This window comes from Seriola lalandi, unplaced genomic scaffold, assembly GCF_002814215.2.
Source record: "Seriola lalandi dorsalis isolate HSWRI2012SDOR001 ecotype SW California unplaced genomic scaffold, Sedor1 jcf7180002054338, whole genome shotgun sequence".
In the NCBI taxonomy this organism is placed as follows: Eukaryota; Metazoa; Chordata; class Actinopteri; order Carangiformes; family Carangidae; genus Seriola; species Seriola lalandi.
The window spans coordinates 335,164-355,257 of NW_019524891.1; the positions used below are offsets into that span (position 1 = coordinate 335,164).

A 20,094-nucleotide genomic window follows, 5' to 3' on the forward strand; every position below is an offset into this window, starting at 1 on the left:
GGCTTAAATTAGAGGCCCACCAATCCACATGTCTGTCTGGGTGAAATGAATAAAATCTCACTGCTAATGGGGTACTACATGTAAATGTGTACATTTAAGACATAAATCCAATCTATACTTGTACAATGAATCAACTAATTTTTATGTTTGATCTTCTGCATCGCTGTGACTGAAAGGCGGCCTTTTCTCAGTTTCCATCCTACATTTTTCTGACAGACTGGATTAATATTTTATAAGGAGGATATTGTAATCCCACCAGAAACATGGGCATTACAAGAGGATGAGTGTGGGGTGCCAAAAAAAAAAAAAAGAAAAGAAAAATCAGATCTCCCCTATCTATTCTTAGTCTGAAACATGAAGTTGCTGAACCTGCTGTAGGACCAACAAGCTGTCAGAACTTCATAGCTTTTTCAGAGTTCCTGCAGGTTTACTGTAGGTCTCCTGCCATTCAAGCTCTTATGCAGTGCACATTTCATTTCCGACCCCTGCTTAGTTTTCCTGAAACTGGACGCCGGGGCTGATTAATAAAACATCCATTGTGTGCTGCTGGCTGATCACCGGAGCCTTTTCAGCTGTATAAGTGGTGAAAGGCGACATAATCTGGACTGAGATTGAGAAGAGACACAGACAACAGAGAGAGGCACACAGCAGGAGGACCACAAAAAGCCTTTGGGAGCAGCATGTTAAAACCCCAGCAGCACGGTGAGCCAGTGCTGCGCGACTCCCCGCCTGTTTTCGGGAAGCCGTGGTACTGGCAACGCAGCAGCAGCACCATGGAGAGCACCCGCAGCCTGGCGCAGGTCATCTTGGAGATGCGCGATGAAATCAAGAAGCTGGAGGCGGAGAACCGCGAGCTGCGAGGGGACTACCCTCAGCGGACATTGGAGACCGTGTTAGGGGAAGCCAGCTCGGTGTCTTCAGCAGCAGAGCAGCGGGCAGGGATGGAGGAAAACCCCTATGTCAACCTGCGACGAAATGTGTCTGCACCTGTCCTGGAGGGACAATACAAGGGTAAGAGCTGAGGGCCTGTTTCAGCACAAATGGTTGTACAAGTACCATTTCATTACCACAACTACACTATGGACATAAAAAATTATGGCACCTGAGAAAATTATTAAAAATATATATATATCTCCAGAAATTTAATACTTAATAATTTAAGTTGGAGTTTTACAAGAGACAGTTAAACAGGGAAATGGTCTAAATCTAAGCAGCAAGAGCAGAGATATCATTTTAGTTCTCAGTATGGATCAAACTCCAAAACACTGGATGCCATAATGCAACTCACTAGCCTCTTACTGAGACATGTTTATAGAAATGCATTTAGCATACTATTTATAGAAACAGCAACACAACACAATGTGAGGAATATAAAGACACCATAAGATTTAAATGAGACACCAGAAAATGTCAAAAACAAATCCATTCCACTGCATCATGTTCTTGTTCTTTCACAGAGAACAATATCATGACTGTCCGGAGGTACTCTATAAGCTCCAACCTGTCTGGGGTGACTATGAGAGAGGGAAGGACAGACAGGTCGAGACAGAGTGACTCTGGATGGGGAAGACTGCAAGAAGAAATCCAGCATGGGAATGGTATCTTTGGTAACCCAGCTAGAGGAGACGTGGGAAAAGTTACCAACAGGCACTCCCTGCAGGAATACGTCCACAAAAACAGGTAGAGAGAGGCACTTAAAGTCCCAGAAATCTTGATTAAAGTTGGGTTTCAGATAAAACAGAGGTTTTGAAGGTTCCTCCATTAATGGCTAGTTTTAATGTATTACATAGGCCTTATTCACCTTTTCCTAAATTGCAGACTTGTATCCATCTAACCCTTGTTAATTCTTTGACTTTTTAGGGCCAAGGTAAAAACTGTCACCTTCCTGCTACCTGTGGATGACATTTACACCAACCGTCCAGTTCTGACCAAACACCAGGAGGAGCCGAAAATCACTGAGCTGGCCTCCATAACTGAGACAGATTCTTAAAAGAACTTCTAAACACTTTTGGATGTGGCCATGGCACAAAATGCAGACACGACATGAACTGAGCCTTTGTGGCCAGAACCAGGTTAAGCCTCTTCATCTAGGTCAGTGTAGACTGGGCTCTCAGTGAGTCAGCCAGCAGACCGATTTTTATCACACCTAACCACACAAACAGAGGACTCTGGTTACAGGGGTTGTTTTCATCTGGCCATGGCGATCCAGGCCTGGCCAACAGTGATGAGACACAGGGCCCTCTGCGGCGAGGATCAGATGTCTGGACTCCTCTTCCTGACCTGTGGTGTCATTTTGGAGTGAGACATACACTTGCAGGTGACAGCGCTTTTTACAGACAGTTGTGGTCACCTGACTCAGGCCTCATGAGCAACATAGGACTCATTATTTATTCATCTTTTGTTTCTTTTCACTATGTAAAATTGAAATGGGTAGTCGAGGGGCCATGTGTGTGTTTAGACATGTGACCTGTTTCATGTCAGTGTTCATAAAGAGTGTATTTTCTTTTTAGTCTAAATCACACACTATAGACTCTGCTTTCATGTTTGGAAGGCTCCTTGTAAGTAAACCAGTGTGTGGCATATTTATATGAAACGTAGGCACCTTTAACAGTCGTTGTAAGCTATTACCTGTGACATATGCAGTGTTATGTATCTGACAGGTTTTGAGAAGCTCATTTAGTGTTACAATTATGTTTCACTCTAGTGGATCAGTTTAAAATTTCTAAATGATACAGTAATATATAAGTAATGTAGGTATTTATAAGGCTGGATATACAGTTGCATTTAATTTTGTGAGAATTAGCTGAAACTCAGGTGCCTGCACACTTAGGTATTAGCCAAAATGTTTTCTGCATTATAAAAGCATAATCATACAACAAATGAACTTCACTTTGAACCACTTTTTACTTTGAGTGCAAACCACTTAACCTGTTGTTGGATGAACTGCAGATTTTTCGCTGGATGGAATGCACCTGATAAAAGATGGTGAGCACGGCGATCCCTCACTATATTACATTACATTATTTACACTACATTACAGCCACTTAGCTAAATATTTTTACCTTCTGTGCTAATAGGATTTATTAGGAGTCAGTCACTGACGGGGCAAATACATTTATTATTTAGCACATATTCTGCATGAGCTACAAGCAAAACATATACTGTTAACTTAAACTTTAAGATAATTTTTGATCTGCTGCATCCAAAGTATTACACATTTACTAAAGGGAAACAATGAGAAAGCAGAAAATCTAGCTTGCTGATGTAACACATAGTGAGAATGATATTAGCCACAAAAAAGCCTCTCAACGAGTGGTGTTCAATAACAATTGCACGAGTTAAACATGCTGCACCATTCAGCAAGTAATTACCAACTCACAGGACCACACAGAACCTGGTTCGGGTGCGTTTGCTTCCATTGTTGTTTCCCTCAGCAGCGTTAATCAAGTGCTGTTCACTGTCCGGACCATCCGCATTTTTCTCTGTGTATTTCACTCCTGCTTGTCCAAATTCATCTGTGTCTTTTAACTGATCGAGCGCTCCATCGTCTGATTGATCATCAGTGTACAGGCTTCCGTAGCTCTCTGAGTCCCGGGGCTTGATGGCTGTGCAGGTCTGAGGTTCAGACACGTGTGTTGACGGCGGCGGTTCACTCAGGTTGTCTCCATATTCCATAGGGATCAAGCAAAGGTCATCCCTGCGCTGCTGCTGAAAAGCTACGACAGAGGGAAAGAGTGACTGAGAAACATTGATATATAAAGAATCCAGGACAAAAAAAACCTCACAAAAAATTCAATGAAAAGTCCTTGTTCCCGTGTTTAAAGGACGCAGTGTAATACAGAAGATGTAGAATTAGAATTAATAGAATTCGTCAGATAGCAAACACACCTGGTCTGTGGAGATCAGGCTGGCTCATCTGGCTGTCCTGCTGTCCAGCGGCAGCCTCTACGTCTGAGAGACCCATAATCTGCTGCTCGCTGACTCCGAAGTTTCTTTCAAGAAAGTAAGTGATCATCCTGCCCTTCCCCTTCACCTCGATCTCTCCTCGCTTCTGGATAACAAAGCTTTTTTTCTTCAAAGCCCTGAGAAACATGGATAGAGGATGTCAAAATAAAACCGTTAATAAGGAAGGAGACATTGCCATGTCTCACGTCAAAACGTCTATGAATGCATTTGTTTTCATGCTTGAATGCACGTATCCTCACTGGTAGACAGTTGGGCTCAAATGGATCTTGTCGGGGAGGCCGTGACTCTCCATGCGAGAGGCAGTGTTGACAGTGTCGCCAAACAGACAGTAGCGAGGCATCTTCTCCCCAACTACACCTGCCAGTACGGGACCACTGTGGAGGCCCACACGGATCTAACACGAACAGATGTAAGAACAGCACTAAAGATTGTCATGCAAGAAAAACTTTTTTTTCCCTCAGCTCGTTAGAAAAATAGCAACACATGTATTTAAGAAATGGAAATGGAGCACAAGCATTCTTGCAACCTGAATGGGTCCTCCAGTCACAGGGTTGATAACCTCCCTCGCAGCCAAAATCATACCCAGGGCAAAGTTGGCCACCCTCTCAGCGTGGCTGGAGACCGGTATGGGAACCCCACCTACCACCATATAGGCATCGCCTATAGTTTCAACCTGTGAAAATAATTATTCACAAAGTAGGACTAGAAAAACAAATTGTGACTGAAGTAATTCCCTCCAGTGCTCAGGTAAAAAACTAACTTACAAATGATCATTCCTGTATTTGTGTCAGAAGATTAAATCTGTACCTTGTAAACATTGTGCACAGTTGTGAGTCGGTCAAATCGGAGGTACATGGAGTTAAGCATAAGGACGATTTGGATAGGTTCACACATGGAGCAGATATTAGTGAAGGTCACCACATCACTGAACAGTATGGTGCACTCTTTAAATTCACCTGTAGGATGCACAAACACACAGCAGTCGTATTACATACAGTTACAGACACACACACTCTGATCACTCAACATTTCTAGCATTTGCATTTCATTAACCTGCTTCCACTGTCTTGCCCTCTTTCAGCTGGTTGGCTACATGCTTGGGCAGCATGGCGTACAGCAGGTTCTCCGTCTTTCTCCTCTCCTCCTCCAGGTGCTGAGACAGGAGGCGGAGCTCCTCTTTCTTCCTCTCCAGCTGATTGGACAGCTCGATTTCCGCCAGCCGCTGCTGATTGAGCAGGATGAGGTCGCGGGTGACGTCATGCGGCGCGATGTCAGATATGTGCATGTCTCTCTCCTCTAATTCCTGAAGGCTTCTCAGCAGAGGAGAGGCTTGATAGAGCATACAGTCCAGGGAGGGCATCCAGATCATCTGACCTGGAGACAAAAAAGAAAAATGATAAAAAGGCTTATTTATAAGTTGCTGGTGACAAACAAATAGCAAATACTAGATTTTTTTTTTGTCCATTTGTCTTTTACCTCTGAGCTGCAGCATAGGTCTGTCGTCCCATGCTTCAGGCATCATGTCCCTGCGTGTCTGCAGGACAAAGTGGCTGTTGATGAACTTCCTGATGCTGGAGATGGTGAAGGTTACCTCAGGATGCACAATGCTGAAGTACTGGTCCAGATGGATGCTCATGGTCTGGAGCCCAGGGACAATCCTCTGGAGGTTCACCCCTGCCTGGTGCACCACCAGCTGCCTCACACACAGGATAACTCCAGTTAAGTTAATATGATCCAATTACTCATAAATCCCTGCTAATATTTACAGTCAATAGCTGTATTTGTGGGTTTTTTTTTTACCTGTTCATTGAAGACTATATGGAAAGGAAAAGCATGGCAGAAAGTCTTCAGATCAATGTTAAGGGTCATAGGATACACTGGTTCAAAGCCCCTCAATAGTTTGCCTGTACGGTTAGAAAAAAGTGGGTTAAAGATTTCTAAGTATATGCAAATAAAGAAACACATATACAGGTACTATGTGAATCCTGTTGCCTGTCATGGGCACAAAGCATGAAACGTTCTACTAATGATACCGGGTCAATCTGTACGTATGTTTCTGAATGTGTGTACCTTTCCCAAGGCGAACCAGCCCCCTAATCATCTCCCAGTGACTCTTGTGCATGGAGAGACAGATACTGGATCTTTTATGATGAAGAGGCTGAGGACACAGAGAGGGAGGAGTTAGAATTTCACTATGATCAGTCATGTTTTTTCTGTTCTGGCTTGTTTTGTCCAATCTTATCCTCTACAGTTAACATGCACAGCTTGTAACACCGATCATTAATTTAACCTCTTTAATCCAGATCATGGCATTATGTCGGCTGGCCAAAGGCTGGAGGGATTGGGTCCATGGAAAAGGTCCAGTCTTACTGCTGCCCGCACTGGACCGAGCAGCAACAGCTGGCCACTGTGTAACCAGGAAAACCACATGCTCCTTCTTCCCAGTTCTCTCCAGCTCCTCTAGCTGGTTGACAATTTCCATTGTTATGTTGCTGTTGAAAAAATCTTTAGCAACAGCTCCAATAATTCCTGTAAAACAGAGTGATATCACTTGGTCTGCACAAAAATAGTAATAAAATGGTGTCAAGATTATGAGAATAATGCAAAGGACAGAGATGAAAGTGGCATTTACTCCAGGGGATGTGATTTTATTTACCAGGAACAATGTGACATAGTCCTCTACGGTCTGAATAATAGTGGAGAAGCATGGTGCCGTCAGGGTTCCTCTCCACCCGAAACGATGGTGCATTCATCTCCTGCAAGAGCAAGAATCAAACAGTGAATCATAAATCAATGTTTTCTCCTCATGGCCACACAACGGACATAAAACGAGAAAAATTAGATACAAAAGAGGGAATGAGCAGGCCTGGGAGCAGGCACCTTGTAGGAGAGGGCGAGGTAGCTATGAAGTGCATCCAGATTCTCAGTGAATTCAAACAAATTTCCTCCTAAAGTCCGCAGCATGTGATCATAGCCAGAGCGTTTGCAAAACTCAAAGAAATATTCTCCAAACTGCCTCAAGACAACCTCTGGCTTTGCTCCTGTCAAAAAACAAAAAACAAAAACAGCAAAGTAGGCTATATGTGCAATAAAAATTATGCACTGTTTTTTTTTAGTCAAAATTTAAACTGGTTGTAAACTACATTTTGAAACGAAACATGCATAGTAACAATTTACCTAAAAGCTTGCAGGCTTCTGCTACTAACTGCATGGTGATCTCATCTTTATAGACTTCATATGTGAGGAAGGTGTCCTGGACTCCAGCTCCATCCCTGTCCATGATGGTGATGATTTGGGGAAGAATTTAAAGCGGATAAACACAATACATAACAATATCTTTTTTTCTTTCTTTTACCTGAGCTTGAGCCAAGTCTCCTCGCCAAACTTCTCAACTACCAGCGATTTCAAACAGTTGTTAATGAATCCATACTGTCGAGAGTACAGGGAGTGCTGTTTAATCCTGGTCAAAAAAGTCAAGCAATTTACAAATGCAACGAAAACAAAACTCTGCCAAAGCAGCCTACCATATCTCTGTCAAGTTTAAAGAACAGCTTGTCCGCCAGCCACGTTTTCCCTCAGGGTGCCAATCTTCGTCACGTCGCTCTATCCACAACACAAGCGCCACGTCCAGCCATAAACCCTGGGTGATGATGTCCCCGCTGACTGTGGGAAAATCCCGTGTATTAGGCTACAGGTTGCTGTACGGAGACTGTCTGTAGGACACAGCAGGAGACAGAGACAGACGCACCGGAGACCGAGACCTCGTCCAGAAGGAGCTTCCAGTCCACCCTCGTACTGCAGCCGCTCCTGGGTGGGAGACGGGCAGTTTCTCATGAGGCTACGATATTCTGTATGGAGACTTCAGAAATAATCTATTATTGAAGTATCATATAGGCCTACAATAAGTAGCAAAGATACCTTTTTTGAACATCCTTATAAATCCTTTACCCAACTAACAATTTTCGGAACTACATACTTTACGCAAACGTTCGCGGAACGTTTAGAAAACTTTCAGTTGGAGCGTTCGAGGAACGTAAAATACGTAAAGAAGTAAAAAACAAACAACAAACAAAAAAAAAAATCACAATTAAGGTGTTGATTTATTCTCGACGTGAAGTAACATAACATGAAGCTTAAAAGTTGCCGGTAGCAGCCGGTAGCCTTTGAGCTGAGACAGCATTTTTGAACTATTTGTGCCATCCTGCGAAGTGTTCAAATAACTGATAAGCGCTGATATAGAACTACTTTTGAATACACCAGGCCTTCAACCTGTAGCATGGAAGTTAATGATATGTTAGCTTTGTGAAGAGATGGGGCCTCTCTTGTTGTCTCCAGTATAAAAAATATTTCGATTTGAAATGTTCACGGTTAGTGAAAGTATGTGGAGGAGCTTTTGGAGACAGTGCATATTATGGGATGTGTCCTAAATGAACACCTCAATACTTCAACAAGGCTTCATCAACACATGATGAAGCCTTGACAGCCTTCACAGTCTCCAGATCAGTTCTCTTATGGTTGACTAATGTATTTAAACATTACATCCCTGATTAGTAGTAATTAATCAAATATGTCATATTACCAGATAATAAACAATAAAAGTCACAGGAATCACCTTAAACAGTGAACTGTTTCTTTTACATTTGATTTTATTCGATTTTGAGTAAAATGTTTGTGTAAATGTTAGTATACACTAAGCACAGATTAGATTTGTTTTAAGACCTTTGTGATTTTATTGAGGTCTGATGTCTACTGACGTCATGATGCCAGCATCAAAGGTAGAGAACAAGTGGAGAGCCAAGCAGGAGTCGCTCACAGGCGACACAGCAGGGTACGGATAAAAGGGCACAAGGGCAAAGTGGATCACAACATCTACAAAAAAATAAAAGCATGTACCTGGCCATGGCTGTTTGCCAATGCATAATCTTTGTCACTGAAACAACTAAGCCACAAAAAACAATCTAAGACTGTAGTTATATGCAAACACAAACATGATTCTCAGAGAAATGCATTTCCACTCAAAAATACGCCATGATTGTCAAAATATAAAAGAATCCTCCCAAATATATTAGTAGAAATAAAAACAAATATTATGATCATAACACACAACACGTGCATATACACACATCACAGGGATTCAGTCGTTTTAACCAAATACAGAATAGTGTATTTTTTTAGTGCTAAAGCACATCATTAGGATAATCAACTTGCAGAAAAAATACCACTATATTTAATCATTGCACTTTCTTCACACTACCAAAGGCTGCTGCGTCCACTATGTTTATGAAATTTGAGAATTTGTAACTATCAAGCAACCCAGGAATGTTAAGCATCATGAAATGTTTAAAACTAAAATGAAAATGAAACATTAAAATATATTTTCCAGCACTCATCGGCTCCGTCATACATATAGGTAAGTTGTGTTTATGAACTGGGACGCCCTCTGGTGCTAAAAGACTTAAACATCAAGTTAAAAAAAAATCAGTCCATGTTTAAAGTACAGTGTTTTAGATGTGTTACAATGTTCCTGATATATCAAAAATATATCTTTCTCACAAGAAATAGGTCAGATGTTCATGAATACACTTATTTACACAAGCTTTGTCCGTCATGTTCATGTAGTGATTTTCAGTCAGTGGTTGTGCTGATGTTGAAATAATGGTCATAGGTAGAAAGCACCAACAAAAGTAAACTTGTTCTCTGTGAGTTTCAGGTCCGTAACGAGGTCTGCAGAGCTTTCATGTCCCTCAGCAGCCTCAGATTCCTCTTGCTTCTCTCCCCTGGTCTGACTTTGACTGCTCCGGCAGAGCGACCTCTTGTGGACACTGTGGTAGTCACGCTTGCCTCATTCCTACTGTTAGGCCTAGAACCAGCTTCCTTTCTCAACTTCTTTATCTAGAAGAGAGAAAAGAAAAAGTATCAGAAAGGAGTCACAAAACAAAACAAAATCTTACACTTTGCTTGTGTGCGAAGTGAATTGGTTTTGTGTGAAATCCCACCTGTGTTTTGTGTTTGTAAAGTTTACTGATCTGCTCTCCCTTCCTCTCCATTTTCAGCAGCAGCCGCTCCTGCTCCCTCTGAAGTTCTCTTCTTTCCTGTTCGGAGACGCTGTCCTCCACCTGCCTCATCAGCTCATCCTGCTCCCTGCAACACACACATTCAGACACACAGATGAAAATGAAACACTTTTCATAAGCGATTCTCTCCTTATCAAACTATGCACACTCACAAGCTCATGAGCCGCAGCTCCTCCTGTAGTGCTTGCAGCAGCTCTGACAGCTCCTCCCCACTAGCAGAGGAAGAAGAACAGGAACTGTCTGAATGCCTGCAGCCAGCTGTCTCATAGCCGTTTGTGTGGTTGGAGAGGACGCGGCTGTTGCAGAGGTGTGGCTGGTGTCGCTTCAAGAGTGACAAAACCGACTGGACGTTTGCTCTGACTGAGTGGCTGCAGCCCACTGACTGAAAGGCAGGTTGGAGAGTGGAAGAGAGAGACAGAGAGAACCACTGTAAGGACGGTGCAGCATTTCAAACTAAAATCTATTTCATTCCAGCGCTAAAAACACAAATGCACATATGTCCATACTACCGTTCCAGCAACAAAAGGCACATCTCTGAGGCTCAGTCTATAATGTGGCTGTGTGTAAGACGACTGCTGTGGTGAAGATTTCTGGGAAGAGAAAATCAGCGTAAACAATAGTAAGATCCACAGAAAGAAAACCAGAGAAAATTAAGAATTTATAAGGATCTCTGAACAAATGCCTTTCCCACTTGATTGAATATGACATTCACACATGTACTAACACAGTAGAGAAGCGCTAGACTGCAGATGTCTTGTCACATTTGTTCAAACATTTGTATATAAAGAAGGAAAGCAACATTCTCAGTCCTCTAAAACAGAAAACCCTGAACCACCCCTGTGAATCTGTAAAGGTCTTCACCTGTGAGTTGGACTTCCTCTGTTTGGACCGTCTGGTGGACAGGCACGGTGACACTGACTGCAGCAGGATCCTATTGGCCTCCAAACCTGTCTGGAGCTGAGGAAAGAAGAAGGAAAAAAAAAAGAAAAACACCACATACGTGTGATTCATAAGTGCATGTATAGACATTTATAGATTTACATTTAGCAAACATTATGTGAAACTTCCTTTCAGGCATAACAAACATTACAACCTGCAGATAGCGACTACAAGGAATAGAAATACAAATGAATGTCTCGTCACCTGGTCGGCCTTATCCTGGATGAGCTTCCTCTGGTGCTCCTCCTCCTGCAGTTTTATCTCTAGCTCATGAATCTTCATCTGACATATTCAGACACACACAGTCATCATTACTGTATTAATAATAAGAGGAATATTTTAATAAGTTATTTTTTACTTGTCACTGCAAACTTGTGATTAAAACATGAACTAGCTGCTTGACATTATTCTGGCTAAGTAAGTTCAAACCCTGACGACAGAATCTAAGACAACGCTCAAGCTTGTAACTTCTAAAAACTAGAGAGATTGTCCTACGTCAGTGGTTCCCAACCCATTTGGCTTGTGACCCCTCATCACAGGTAATGGCCTTGGTGTGGACATTAGAAATTCAATCAAAGAGTGACTTTTCCCAAATTTGTATTATTTTCAGAGACGAAGTATACAGCACTTCAAGAGAAAAAGTGAAAATGTCATAAAATGAAATCATTTTGTGTAAATGAAATATTGTATATTTAGTTTTCTTATCCCTTTAATCAATTTGTGACCCCTCAGGCTGGGAATCATTACCCTAGGTTTTGGGATAATGTCTTTTTATGTGATAATGTTTTTTGGGCCACAAGTGTTTCTTTCTTGTTCTCACTGAAATTTTGAAAGTTATTACACATCCATGTTTTGTTTGCAGGAAAACAGGGTGTGGGTAAGCTTGAGGAATTCATGTCATTCAGTCTGCATAGAAATGTAGTATTTTGTGTGTCACTGGCATAGCTATGGAAATTTGCAATATGCTCTTCCTTATGGTAGTGATAAGAGCACTGCACCAAGGCAGCTCAGTAGGTCAGTACATGTTCTTGTACCATTTTCCTATTGACATTTCACTCTGTCTTTATATATGTACCTCAGCATTGTTCTGTGTGCGTGTGAGTCTGAGATACTCCTGCTCCAGTCGCTCCAGCTTCTCCAACTGAGCATGCTCAGTCACTGTGCCCGGCTGTCGATCAGGTAACTTGGCTGTATCCATGGAAACCTGACAGTTTCCAGGGGAACAATTAATACAGATCTACACATTTACTCACTCACACATGACAGGCCTTTTACTAACTAAGATATATCACAGCTTATGACACTTAGAAACTCTGGGCTAACCTGCTGTCTGACCAGGCTGGTCCTGTCTGCCTTGGCATTCCGCAACATCTTTCTCATGTGATCCAGCTGTCGCTCCAGCTTCACACAGCGAGACTCCGCAGTGGCAAGGTGGGTGATCAACACTACAAGAGGACACAGAGAAGAGGGAGAGGAGAAAAAAATAACAAGATGCAAGGAAATGAAAGAAGTCAATGAAAAGGTTACAACATTATTATCATCGGATCTTAACCATATACTCACCTTGGTTACAGTCGGATGGCTCACTCATTTCTCTCTCTGTGTCGGCCTGATTATTTAAGAGTCTCTGTGTGACGTTCTCACTCTGTAGATGTGTGTGTGATGCATCCTTTCCTACAGTTTGCAGACCAAGCTCTGGATGTCCTTTCTCCAACTCCAGCCTCCTGATCTTCTCCTGAAGGTTCCTCAAGGCAGATAAGATGGCTGCACATGAACATACACACATGAATTGTGTGTGAGAGATTAGATACAAGAGTGTGATGCATATAGGTATATACTGTTAGAGTTCAAACATATTCAGGCAGTGGTTACATGGTTACAGACAGTGTAATAAGATATGTTTTCATAGATGTCACTGAAGCTGAGACATTCAGGTAGTGCGGCATCGCGTTACACATGTAACCATGGAGCTCTGGAACACCACAATACCTGAACTGAGACATTGTAAAGGGAATACATCCCACACTGAGAGACAGATGCACAAATTAAATTAACCTGCACTGCTGGTCTCTGGGAATGCCTTGCTGGGTGATGATGGGCGACATGGCTGATGTGTGCGTGCTCTACGTGTGTGATGCACAAGTGTGTTGATAAAGGGACGGTGGGCAGGATACTCTTTATAAGATGGCAGGGACAGGCTTTCAGATACTACTCCACTGGGTGGTGGTGGTGCTGGACAGAGCTCCTGCAAAGAAAAACATGCACAAGCATCCACAGTAAATGGCGAATATTATACATCTCAAAGATATCTTCAATACTGATATCTTCAATATACGAATAAGGGAGATATTATAATGCAGCAAGCCATCACATGCATGGGCAATAAATTAAGTGCAGAAAGGCTCCAACTGAACTTAACGTTACAGCATGATGTGTTTGTCCTGCTGAAGTCAAATACAACACATGACGGTAAAACTTTCCGGTCTGCAACATCAGCTGGTCTGAGTTGTAGCAACTGCTGCTAGGTATCTGTCCGTGTAGTCTAGCTAACTTTATGGCCAATATAAACAGCAGAAAACAGATTGTATTATTCTCAAAGTTAAGTTTAAAAATCCGGAAAAGCTACCTTCTCCCGCGTAACATCAGCAGCGGGTGTTTTTGACAGCGTCTCCATTGAAAGGCAGCCAATCCAGTTTGCCTCGCCTGTGCTGAACCACGGAGTAAATTATGAAAAATATGCTAATGTCATTTAAAAGTGAAACTATAGTGAACCCCTTTTAAATTACGACTGACAGCTTGCTAGCTAAGCCGTTTTCAGAGCTGCCAGTGCTAACATGGGTTGTGAAAAGAAAACATCACTTGGCAAGACACACAACCCAGGGTTTTGAGGGGTTTGAATGATATTTATCGCAGCCTGGCCCGCTAGACGATGCGCACGTAGACGCTAGCACTATCTTTGAGAGACGGCGGTGTCACTCTATAGCTAAAACAAATGCACATCGCTTGCTAAACCGGAAGTGTAGTTTTTCCTCAGCCGAGAGTCTACCGTATAGAACGGCGATGCTTCAGGGTAAAACTACAACAACCGTGAGCCATTTGTGAGGGTTCCGGAGAAGGTTTGCAAGACTTGCCGGGATTTTGTGGCAAGTTAGGTAGTTGTGATACTTCTGAGGAGGTGGGTGACACGCTATGATTTTTTCACCACGTACTTTATAACAAACAGTTGTCAAAGTTACACGGGCATATTAACTGTAGGTCAGACCAAACCAGTGTGTAAACACATGTTAAGTTCGTGATAGTTATTGCATTAATACGTTGCACCAATGAGCTTCTAGCATAAGATAAAGCTAACTCACCATCCTCGTTGTAAGTTAACGTACCATTCCGTTGCATGTTACTGTTAGCTACTACTTTACTAACAGATTAATAGTTAGCTAGCTATCACACAATATAATATAAGGCATTGTAATGTATCATGGAGTGTATTGTTTGGCGACCCTGGTATTATAAACGTGGCTTTCAACAGTAAGGCTTCTGTGACGTTTCTCATTTACTTTTACTTACTTAACCGTAATATGCGGCGATTTCTTGCTTTATCTAAATATATCAACGAAAGCTGTGTATTAGCATCTGAAAGGCACTTCTGTCATTTCTTAGATAAGATAATCAGGGCTAAATGTATTTTCCGCAGGAAAAGGCTTTTGGTGAGCACCTGTCTGGTGAAAAAAGATCTGTCATTTTCCCACATCATCATGTCCTCGGAGAAAACATTGTGAGTCAGTTTGAATTCTACTTTTTAATAACAAATGATCAAACTAAATATATTGTGATTGTGCTGGTTACTTATTAACAGAGCTGGTAAAATGTACAATGGCCATGTACAATGCTGTCTAATGTACAGGTATATCCAGGCAAGTTCAGAATGCTTTAATCTTAATGCTGTTTTTCTTTTTATTGATTTCATTCTGTGCTGTTCTTAGGGATGATGAGGATACCTTCAAGATCCTAATTGCTACAGATGTTCACCTTGGTTACCTAGAGAAGGATGCAATCCGTGGCAATGACTCTTATAACACACTGGATGAGATCTTAAAATGTGCTAAGACAAACCAGGTACATACATGTGGATTGATGTTTTTATATAGGAGGTCAAATGGATGATTCACCCTTAGATAAATATGTATATCTGTATCTGCTTGAATGGACAACCACAAAGACCAAAGTCTTAAATGCCCTCTGACTTCTTTATGCATATTGATTTGCTTGCAGGTAGATTTCATCCTGCTGGGTGGAGATTTGTTCCATGAGAACAAGCCATCGCGGCGATGCCTCCACAACTGCATCACTATGCTCAGACAGTACTGCATGGGAGACACGCCCATACACTTCAACATCCTCAGTGACCAGACCGTCAACTTCAACACAACCCAGTCAGTGTCTCTTTCTTTCATTCCTTTCTACCATTGCAGTTGAATTAATGGTTTTTTAATGTTGTTTTATTTATGTCAATGTGTTGTAGGTTCCCCTGGGTTAACTATCAGGATGAAAACCTGAACATTGCTATTCCTGTGTTTAGCATTCATGGCAACCATGATGACCCAACTGGGGTGAGTTGTTTCCAGCATTAGAGAAATGATTATGTCACTGTGTATTTGTTTGGGGTTTTTTTGTAATGTTGTCCTTCTTTCCCCAAGGCTGAAGGTCTGTGTGCGCTTGATCTGCTAGGTGCTTCTGGTCTTATCAATCACTTCGGTCACTCCCAGTCAGTGGAGCGGATAGAGATTAGTCCCATTCTCATGCAGAAAGGCAACACCAGGTTGGCCTTATATGGTCTCGGTAAGTGTGTATTTTTTATAATCTTTGTCTACATTCTTCTAGGGTTAATATGAAAGCGATGACTGAAAATTTTGTTTCACTCTGAATTGTGTGCGTGTGTGTGTTTGTGTGTTTCGTAGGTTCTATCCCAGATGAGCGCTTGTACAGGATGTTTGTCAACAACCAGGTAACCATGCTTCGCCCCAAAGAAGACCAAGATGAGTGGTTTAACCTCTTCACCATCCACCAGAACAGGTGTGTGTATGCATGTGTATGTTGTTGGAAATCCATTTGGAGGGAAGACTATAAATTATAGTCTTATAATAACACATTATATATTGTTATATTGTTATGTCATTGAACATTAATGCGCTTTTAAGAAGGTGCATAATAGGTTGGCTCATGCTTTGTTCATAGATTGGTATGTTTTCAGTGCATTGATATAATGATATAAGTAAATCTTTACTACATTATCTAAAATGTTTTAAGGTTTTTGTTTTATCTTTCTTGTTTCTGTGTTCTGTCTAGGAGTAAGCACGGCCCCACAAACTATATTCCCGAGCAGTTCCTGGATGAATTTCTTGACCTGGTGGTGTGGGGTCACGAGCACGAATGTTTGATAGCACCATCCAGAAATGAGCAACAGCTCTTCTATGTGACCCAGCCTGGCAGTTCTGTAGCGACCTCCCTGTCCCCTGGAGAGGCTACCAAGAAGTACAAATAAACACACATACGGTTAATGACAGTCTCCATATTCTAAGTGTTAACGTGATCAAGTAGCTAAACCACTGTTTTTGTGTATCTAGGCACATAGGGCTGCTGAGGGTAAAGGGTCGTAAGATGAACCTGCAAAAGATCCCCCTAAAGACGGTGCGTCAGTTCTTCATCCAGGATGTGGTGCTGGCTGACTATGAAGACCTCTTCACCCCTGATACACCCCAGGTCACAAAGAAGGTGGAGGACTTGTGCTATGCAAAGGTAAACCTATAGTCATCATTAAACATAAAGAGACAGTCTAAAACTTATTGCTCAGTTGTTTTACTTTCTTTCTGCTATTCTGTAGGTTGTAGAGATGTTAGAGGAAGCTGAGAGAGAAAGACTTGGATGTCCGCTCACCCCAGAGAAACCTCTTATTCGTCTGAGGGTAAGAAGGACACACTTGAAGCATGTGCACACACCTTCACATTCACACTTGATTCTAATTCTGGAAACTTCATTGCCGTCACCAGGTGGACTACAGTGGAGGATTTGAGGCGTTCAACACCTCTCGCTTCAGTCAGAAGTTTGTGGACCGCGTGGCCAACCCAAAAGACATCATCCACTTTCTCAGACGGCGTGAGCAAAAGGAGGACATCAAAGGTCTGGCAGGGAGTTAATACATAGCTATGCAACTACAGTATACACCATAGATCGATATACTGTATTGTCTATTTGACTTCAATCTTTGTGCTTTTTAGATGAGGTCAATGTTGATTATGGCAAGCTGTTAAAAACCACAGCAGTTGAGGGGCTTAGAGTGGAGGACCTGGTTAAACAGTACTTCGAGGCAACTGAACAGGTACTGTACATACATGGGTTTACATTCACATATTGACAGGGCGTCATCACACTCATTTTCATCTACTGTTTTTACTTTGTATTCTATTGAAAAGTGTGTCTGCATATCTTCACAGACGGTACAGCTGTCCCTGCTGACCGAGCAGGGCATGGGGAAGGCCATTCAGGAGTTTGTAGACAAAGATGAGAAAGATGCCATCCAGGAGCTGATCACTTACCAGCTGGAGAAGACACAGCGCCACCTCCAGGCCAGAGGAGTAATTACAGAACAGGATATAGACGCAGAGGTAAGGAGTCGGGGCATGCACTGGAAATGGAGCAAATGATGTAAATATTCTATAATAGTAATGATAAACTTTATGAATACAGCAGTTTTTAATCAGTGTCTATGTGTTTTAAAATTTTCAGATCAGACGATTCAGAGACTCCAAAAAGAACACAACTGAGGAGGAGAATGAAATCAAAGAGGTATGTGTGTGGAATGCGCACTTCTTTCTTTCTTTCACTCTTTCGTTTGCTCTTTATTTCACTCTCTATTTATTTCTCAGGCTATGAGCAGAGCCAAAGCTCACCGCTTGGAGCGTGGTGATGATCCTTTACACTCAGATATATCCAGCGAATTTGCTGATGTTGCTATGGACTCCGAAGAGGAATCAGCCCTATTCCCTCCCCCAACGCGAGGCCGAGGGCGAGGAGGCAGGGGACGGGGTGGCCGAGGGAGGGGGAGAGGTGAGTTGTCTTTTCCATTTGTTACAAATATGAAGTGAGAATAGAAGCGCAGAGAAATACACAGTGGTAAAACAGCACATTTACTCAAGCATTGTGCTTAAGTACAATTTTGGGGTACTTCTACTTTACTTGAGCATTTCCATTTTTTACTACTTTATACTTCCATTCTACATTTATTTGACAGCTTTAGTCACTAGTTACCTTTTTAAGATGAATATTTTACATGGATTGAAGATATAACACACTTACTAAAATACAGCACATTGTTAAAGATTAAACCTGTAGTTTCCAACCTTTTTGGCTGCTGACATCGTACAAAGAGTAGTTTGTACAGCAAAACAAAGAATACAATGAAGGTGTGCAGTTATTCCATCATTGTTCCACTGTTGTTCATCTGTTCTTTCAGGTGCAACTGGCTCTGAACCAAAGCCAGCCGGGCGGGGTCGTGCCCAGAAATCCTCAGCAACAACCCAAAGCAGAAGCATTATGCAAGGTAGGAGAGAGTGAGATTATGTGTGTGAGTGTAGTGATCAGTAGACACACTATTATGGCAGACAGAGATATAGAGAATGTACAGCAATCTTATTTTACATTACCTCTTATTTTACCTGCTCCTCATCTTTCACTTTCTTCTTTTGCTTTCACCTCGACTCCTCCTTCAATGCACCTTTCGTCCTTCTTTACACCTCGTTCTTCAGCATTTCAAGCTCCATCTCAGAAGTCGTCTCGGACTAGAGCCACCCCATCTTACACAGCAGATGAAGTAAGTTGAATGCCAGCGCACATGCAAAGTTAACACAAACATCTCCTTATTTTTAATCTGTATGTGATCTGTACCCTTTTTTATCCATCTTCAGGTGGCTATTGATGACTCAGATGAAGATATCTCAGTAATGAAAGCTGCCCGACCGCCTCCAAGGTATGTTTGTTTCTGTCTACAGTGTGGTAGTCCAGCCTTTCAAGGGAGGAAAAAATGTAGTGACACACCGGGTATATATTCTTTCTCGTTTCTTTCCTCCGTCAGTGATATTTTGAAAACTAACATATTTTGTTTTTACCTGGGTCTGGTTCTTGCTCACCACAGACCAGCATCGTCGTCGTCCTTCACTAAGTACAGCTCCCAGAGCCAGTCATCTCGAGGAGTTGCATTTGATGACAGCGATGATGATGATGAGGTAACAAGAGATCAGGGAAAATGAGATGAGCATATACAGTATCTAGAGTGCTGGGATGCAAACTACTGTATAGTGGGATTATATGTAACCATATAGTTTTCTGGGAATTAAAACTCCTGAATTCCTGATATCTTCTATTTATAACATTTCATACAAAAATTGTAACCCCTACACTTAAAACTACATAATCCATTTTATATTATTTATATTTTAATTCAAAAATTTTACTTGATTATCTTATCTTAATTTTCCATCTTCATCTCTTTTTTTCTTGCTTCAGGATAACCCATTCAAAGGCCCCAGCCATCGTTCACGGAGATAACCATAAATGCATCTATGCATGAAATTCTTGTTAATGTTGATGATTTTCCAAAAAATCTGTAATTGAAAATTTGGAAGTTGGCGGCTGCAGTGTTGTTCTGAAGGACTTCAAAGTGCATGTTTCAATTTTCTCAGCACCTAGTCTTCCTATTGCAGACAATAAATAATTACGTTGGTAAGCTACTGTTGCTGAGGGTGAAACTATCCATTGATCTGTTTTGGTGAAAAGTCTAGGCTAAAGGCTATTAGGGGGCAATGTGGACGTGGCTTTCAGACAAGACCTACTGTACATGGTCTGCACATCCTCATTTGCTAGCCCCCAGCTCGACCTACCAAATGATCTGCTACTGATTATCATCACTGATCGGTGTTGGGTTTTGTCGCTGGCCTTTGTGGTATTCTGATATTCAGGAATAATAAATGATTTTTCATATATTTTCAACCGTTTCTTTGTTTTTGAGTAATGGTCTATGTCTCCCTCTCAAAGGTTGTGGCTGCAAAGTCATAGAAAACCATGT

General features: G+C 41.8%; 4 protein-coding genes across 5 annotated transcripts; 2 read left to right on the forward strand and 2 right to left on the reverse strand.

The window, feature by feature from the left end:
• The first annotated feature begins 643 nt into the window (after positions 1-643).
• On the forward strand, positions 644-2,904 carry LOC147819053 (uncharacterized). Its single transcript, XM_087174319.1, has 3 exons — positions 644-1,011; positions 1,458-1,680; positions 1,861-2,904. The coding sequence occupies exons 1-3, from the start codon at positions 681-683 to the stop codon at positions 1,988-1,990; spliced, it is 684 nt and encodes a 227-aa protein (XP_087030445.1). The 5' UTR covers positions 644-680; the 3' UTR covers positions 1,991-2,904.
• Positions 2,905-3,108: 204 nt separating this feature from the next.
• Positions 3,109-7,800, reverse strand: LOC111655993 (guanylate cyclase soluble subunit beta-2-like). The gene is made up of 15 exons (XM_023407580.2): positions 7,715-7,800; positions 7,322-7,426; positions 7,144-7,238; positions 6,847-7,007; positions 6,623-6,722; positions 6,257-6,495; positions 6,037-6,124; positions 5,767-5,870; positions 5,443-5,659; positions 5,020-5,340; positions 4,774-4,922; positions 4,493-4,639; positions 4,206-4,360; positions 3,889-4,082; positions 3,109-3,716 (listed from the first exon to the last, which is right to left on the reverse strand). Exons 1-15 carry the CDS (start codon positions 7,798-7,800, stop codon positions 3,376-3,378), a joined length of 2,502 nt encoding a protein of 833 aa, XP_023263348.1. The 3' UTR covers positions 3,109-3,375.
• A 794-nt stretch (positions 7,801-8,594) lies between these two features.
• On the reverse strand, positions 8,595-13,927 carry cep57 (centrosomal protein 57). 2 transcript variants are annotated; one of them, XM_023407543.2, is made up of 11 exons: positions 13,606-13,927; positions 13,035-13,224; positions 12,543-12,743; positions 12,303-12,424; positions 12,055-12,183; positions 11,184-11,261; positions 10,902-10,997; positions 10,547-10,630; positions 10,193-10,422; positions 9,963-10,107; positions 8,595-9,858 (listed from the first exon to the last, which is right to left on the reverse strand). In XM_023407543.2, the coding sequence occupies exons 1-11, from the start codon at positions 13,651-13,653 to the stop codon at positions 9,673-9,675; spliced, it is 1,509 nt and encodes a 502-aa protein (XP_023263311.1). In that variant the 5' UTR covers positions 13,654-13,927; the 3' UTR covers positions 8,595-9,672. The 2 variants fall into 2 exon arrangements, with proteins under 2 accessions (XP_023263311.1, XP_023263312.1); XM_023407544.2 differs by having other exon boundaries at positions 10,550-10,630; positions 13,606-13,926.
• A 152-nt stretch (positions 13,928-14,079) lies between these two features.
• Positions 14,080-20,018, forward strand: mre11a (MRE11 homolog A, double strand break repair nuclease). The gene is made up of 20 exons (XM_023407538.2): positions 14,080-14,154; positions 14,671-14,751; positions 14,960-15,092; positions 15,249-15,409; positions 15,499-15,586; positions 15,674-15,815; positions 15,935-16,049; positions 16,323-16,508; positions 16,601-16,772; positions 16,858-16,938; positions 17,024-17,153; positions 17,252-17,352; positions 17,468-17,638; positions 17,760-17,819; positions 17,900-18,080; positions 18,487-18,573; positions 18,779-18,843; positions 18,938-18,999; positions 19,165-19,255; positions 19,536-20,018. The coding sequence occupies exons 2-20, from the start codon at positions 14,732-14,734 to the stop codon at positions 19,575-19,577; spliced, it is 2,088 nt and encodes a 695-aa protein (XP_023263306.1). The 5' UTR covers positions 14,080-14,154; positions 14,671-14,731; the 3' UTR covers positions 19,578-20,018.
• Positions 20,019-20,094: the final 76 nt, after the last annotated feature.

Coding starts and splice junctions, on each gene's coding strand:
- LOC111655993 (XM_023407580.2), bottom strand. CDS start 7,800: ATGAGAAACTGCCCGTCTCCCACCCAGGAGCGGCTGCAGTACGAGGGT. Junction 7,239..7,321: donor GAGACTTGGCTCAAGCTCAG/GTAAAAGAAAGA, acceptor CATCATGGACAG/GGATGGAGCTGGAGTCCAGG. Junction 6,723..6,846: donor ACCTCGCCCTCTCCTACAAG/GTGCCTGCTCCC, acceptor TTGCTCTTGCAG/GAGATGAATGCACCATCGTT.
- mre11a (XM_023407538.2), top strand. CDS start 14,732: ATGTCCTCGGAGAAAACATT. Junction 15,587..15,673: donor ACCATGATGACCCAACTGGG/GTGAGTTGTTTC, acceptor TCTTTCCCCAAG/GCTGAAGGTCTGTGTGCGCT. Junction 19,000..19,164: donor GCTGCCCGACCGCCTCCAAG/GTATGTTTGTTT, acceptor TGCTCACCACAG/ACCAGCATCGTCGTCGTCCT.
- cep57 (XM_023407543.2), bottom strand. CDS start 13,653: ATGGAGACGCTGTCAAAAACACCCGCTGCTGATGTTACGCGGGAGAAG. Junction 13,225..13,605: donor CTGATGTTACGCGGGAGAAG/GTAGCTTTTCCG, acceptor TTTTCTTTGCAG/GAGCTCTGTCCAGCACCACC. Junction 10,998..11,183: donor TCCAGGATAAGGCCGACCAG/GTGACGAGACAT, acceptor TTCTTTCCTCAG/CTCCAGACAGGTTTGGAGGC.
- LOC147819053 (XM_087174319.1), top strand. CDS start 681: ATGTTAAAACCCCAGCAGCACGGTGAGCCAGTGCTGCGCGACTCCCCG. Junction 1,012..1,457: donor CCTGGAGGGACAATACAAGG/GTAAGAGCTGAG, acceptor GTTCTTTCACAG/AGAACAATATCATGACTGTC. Junction 1,681..1,860: donor GAATACGTCCACAAAAACAG/GTAGAGAGAGGC, acceptor TTGACTTTTTAG/GGCCAAGGTAAAAACTGTCA.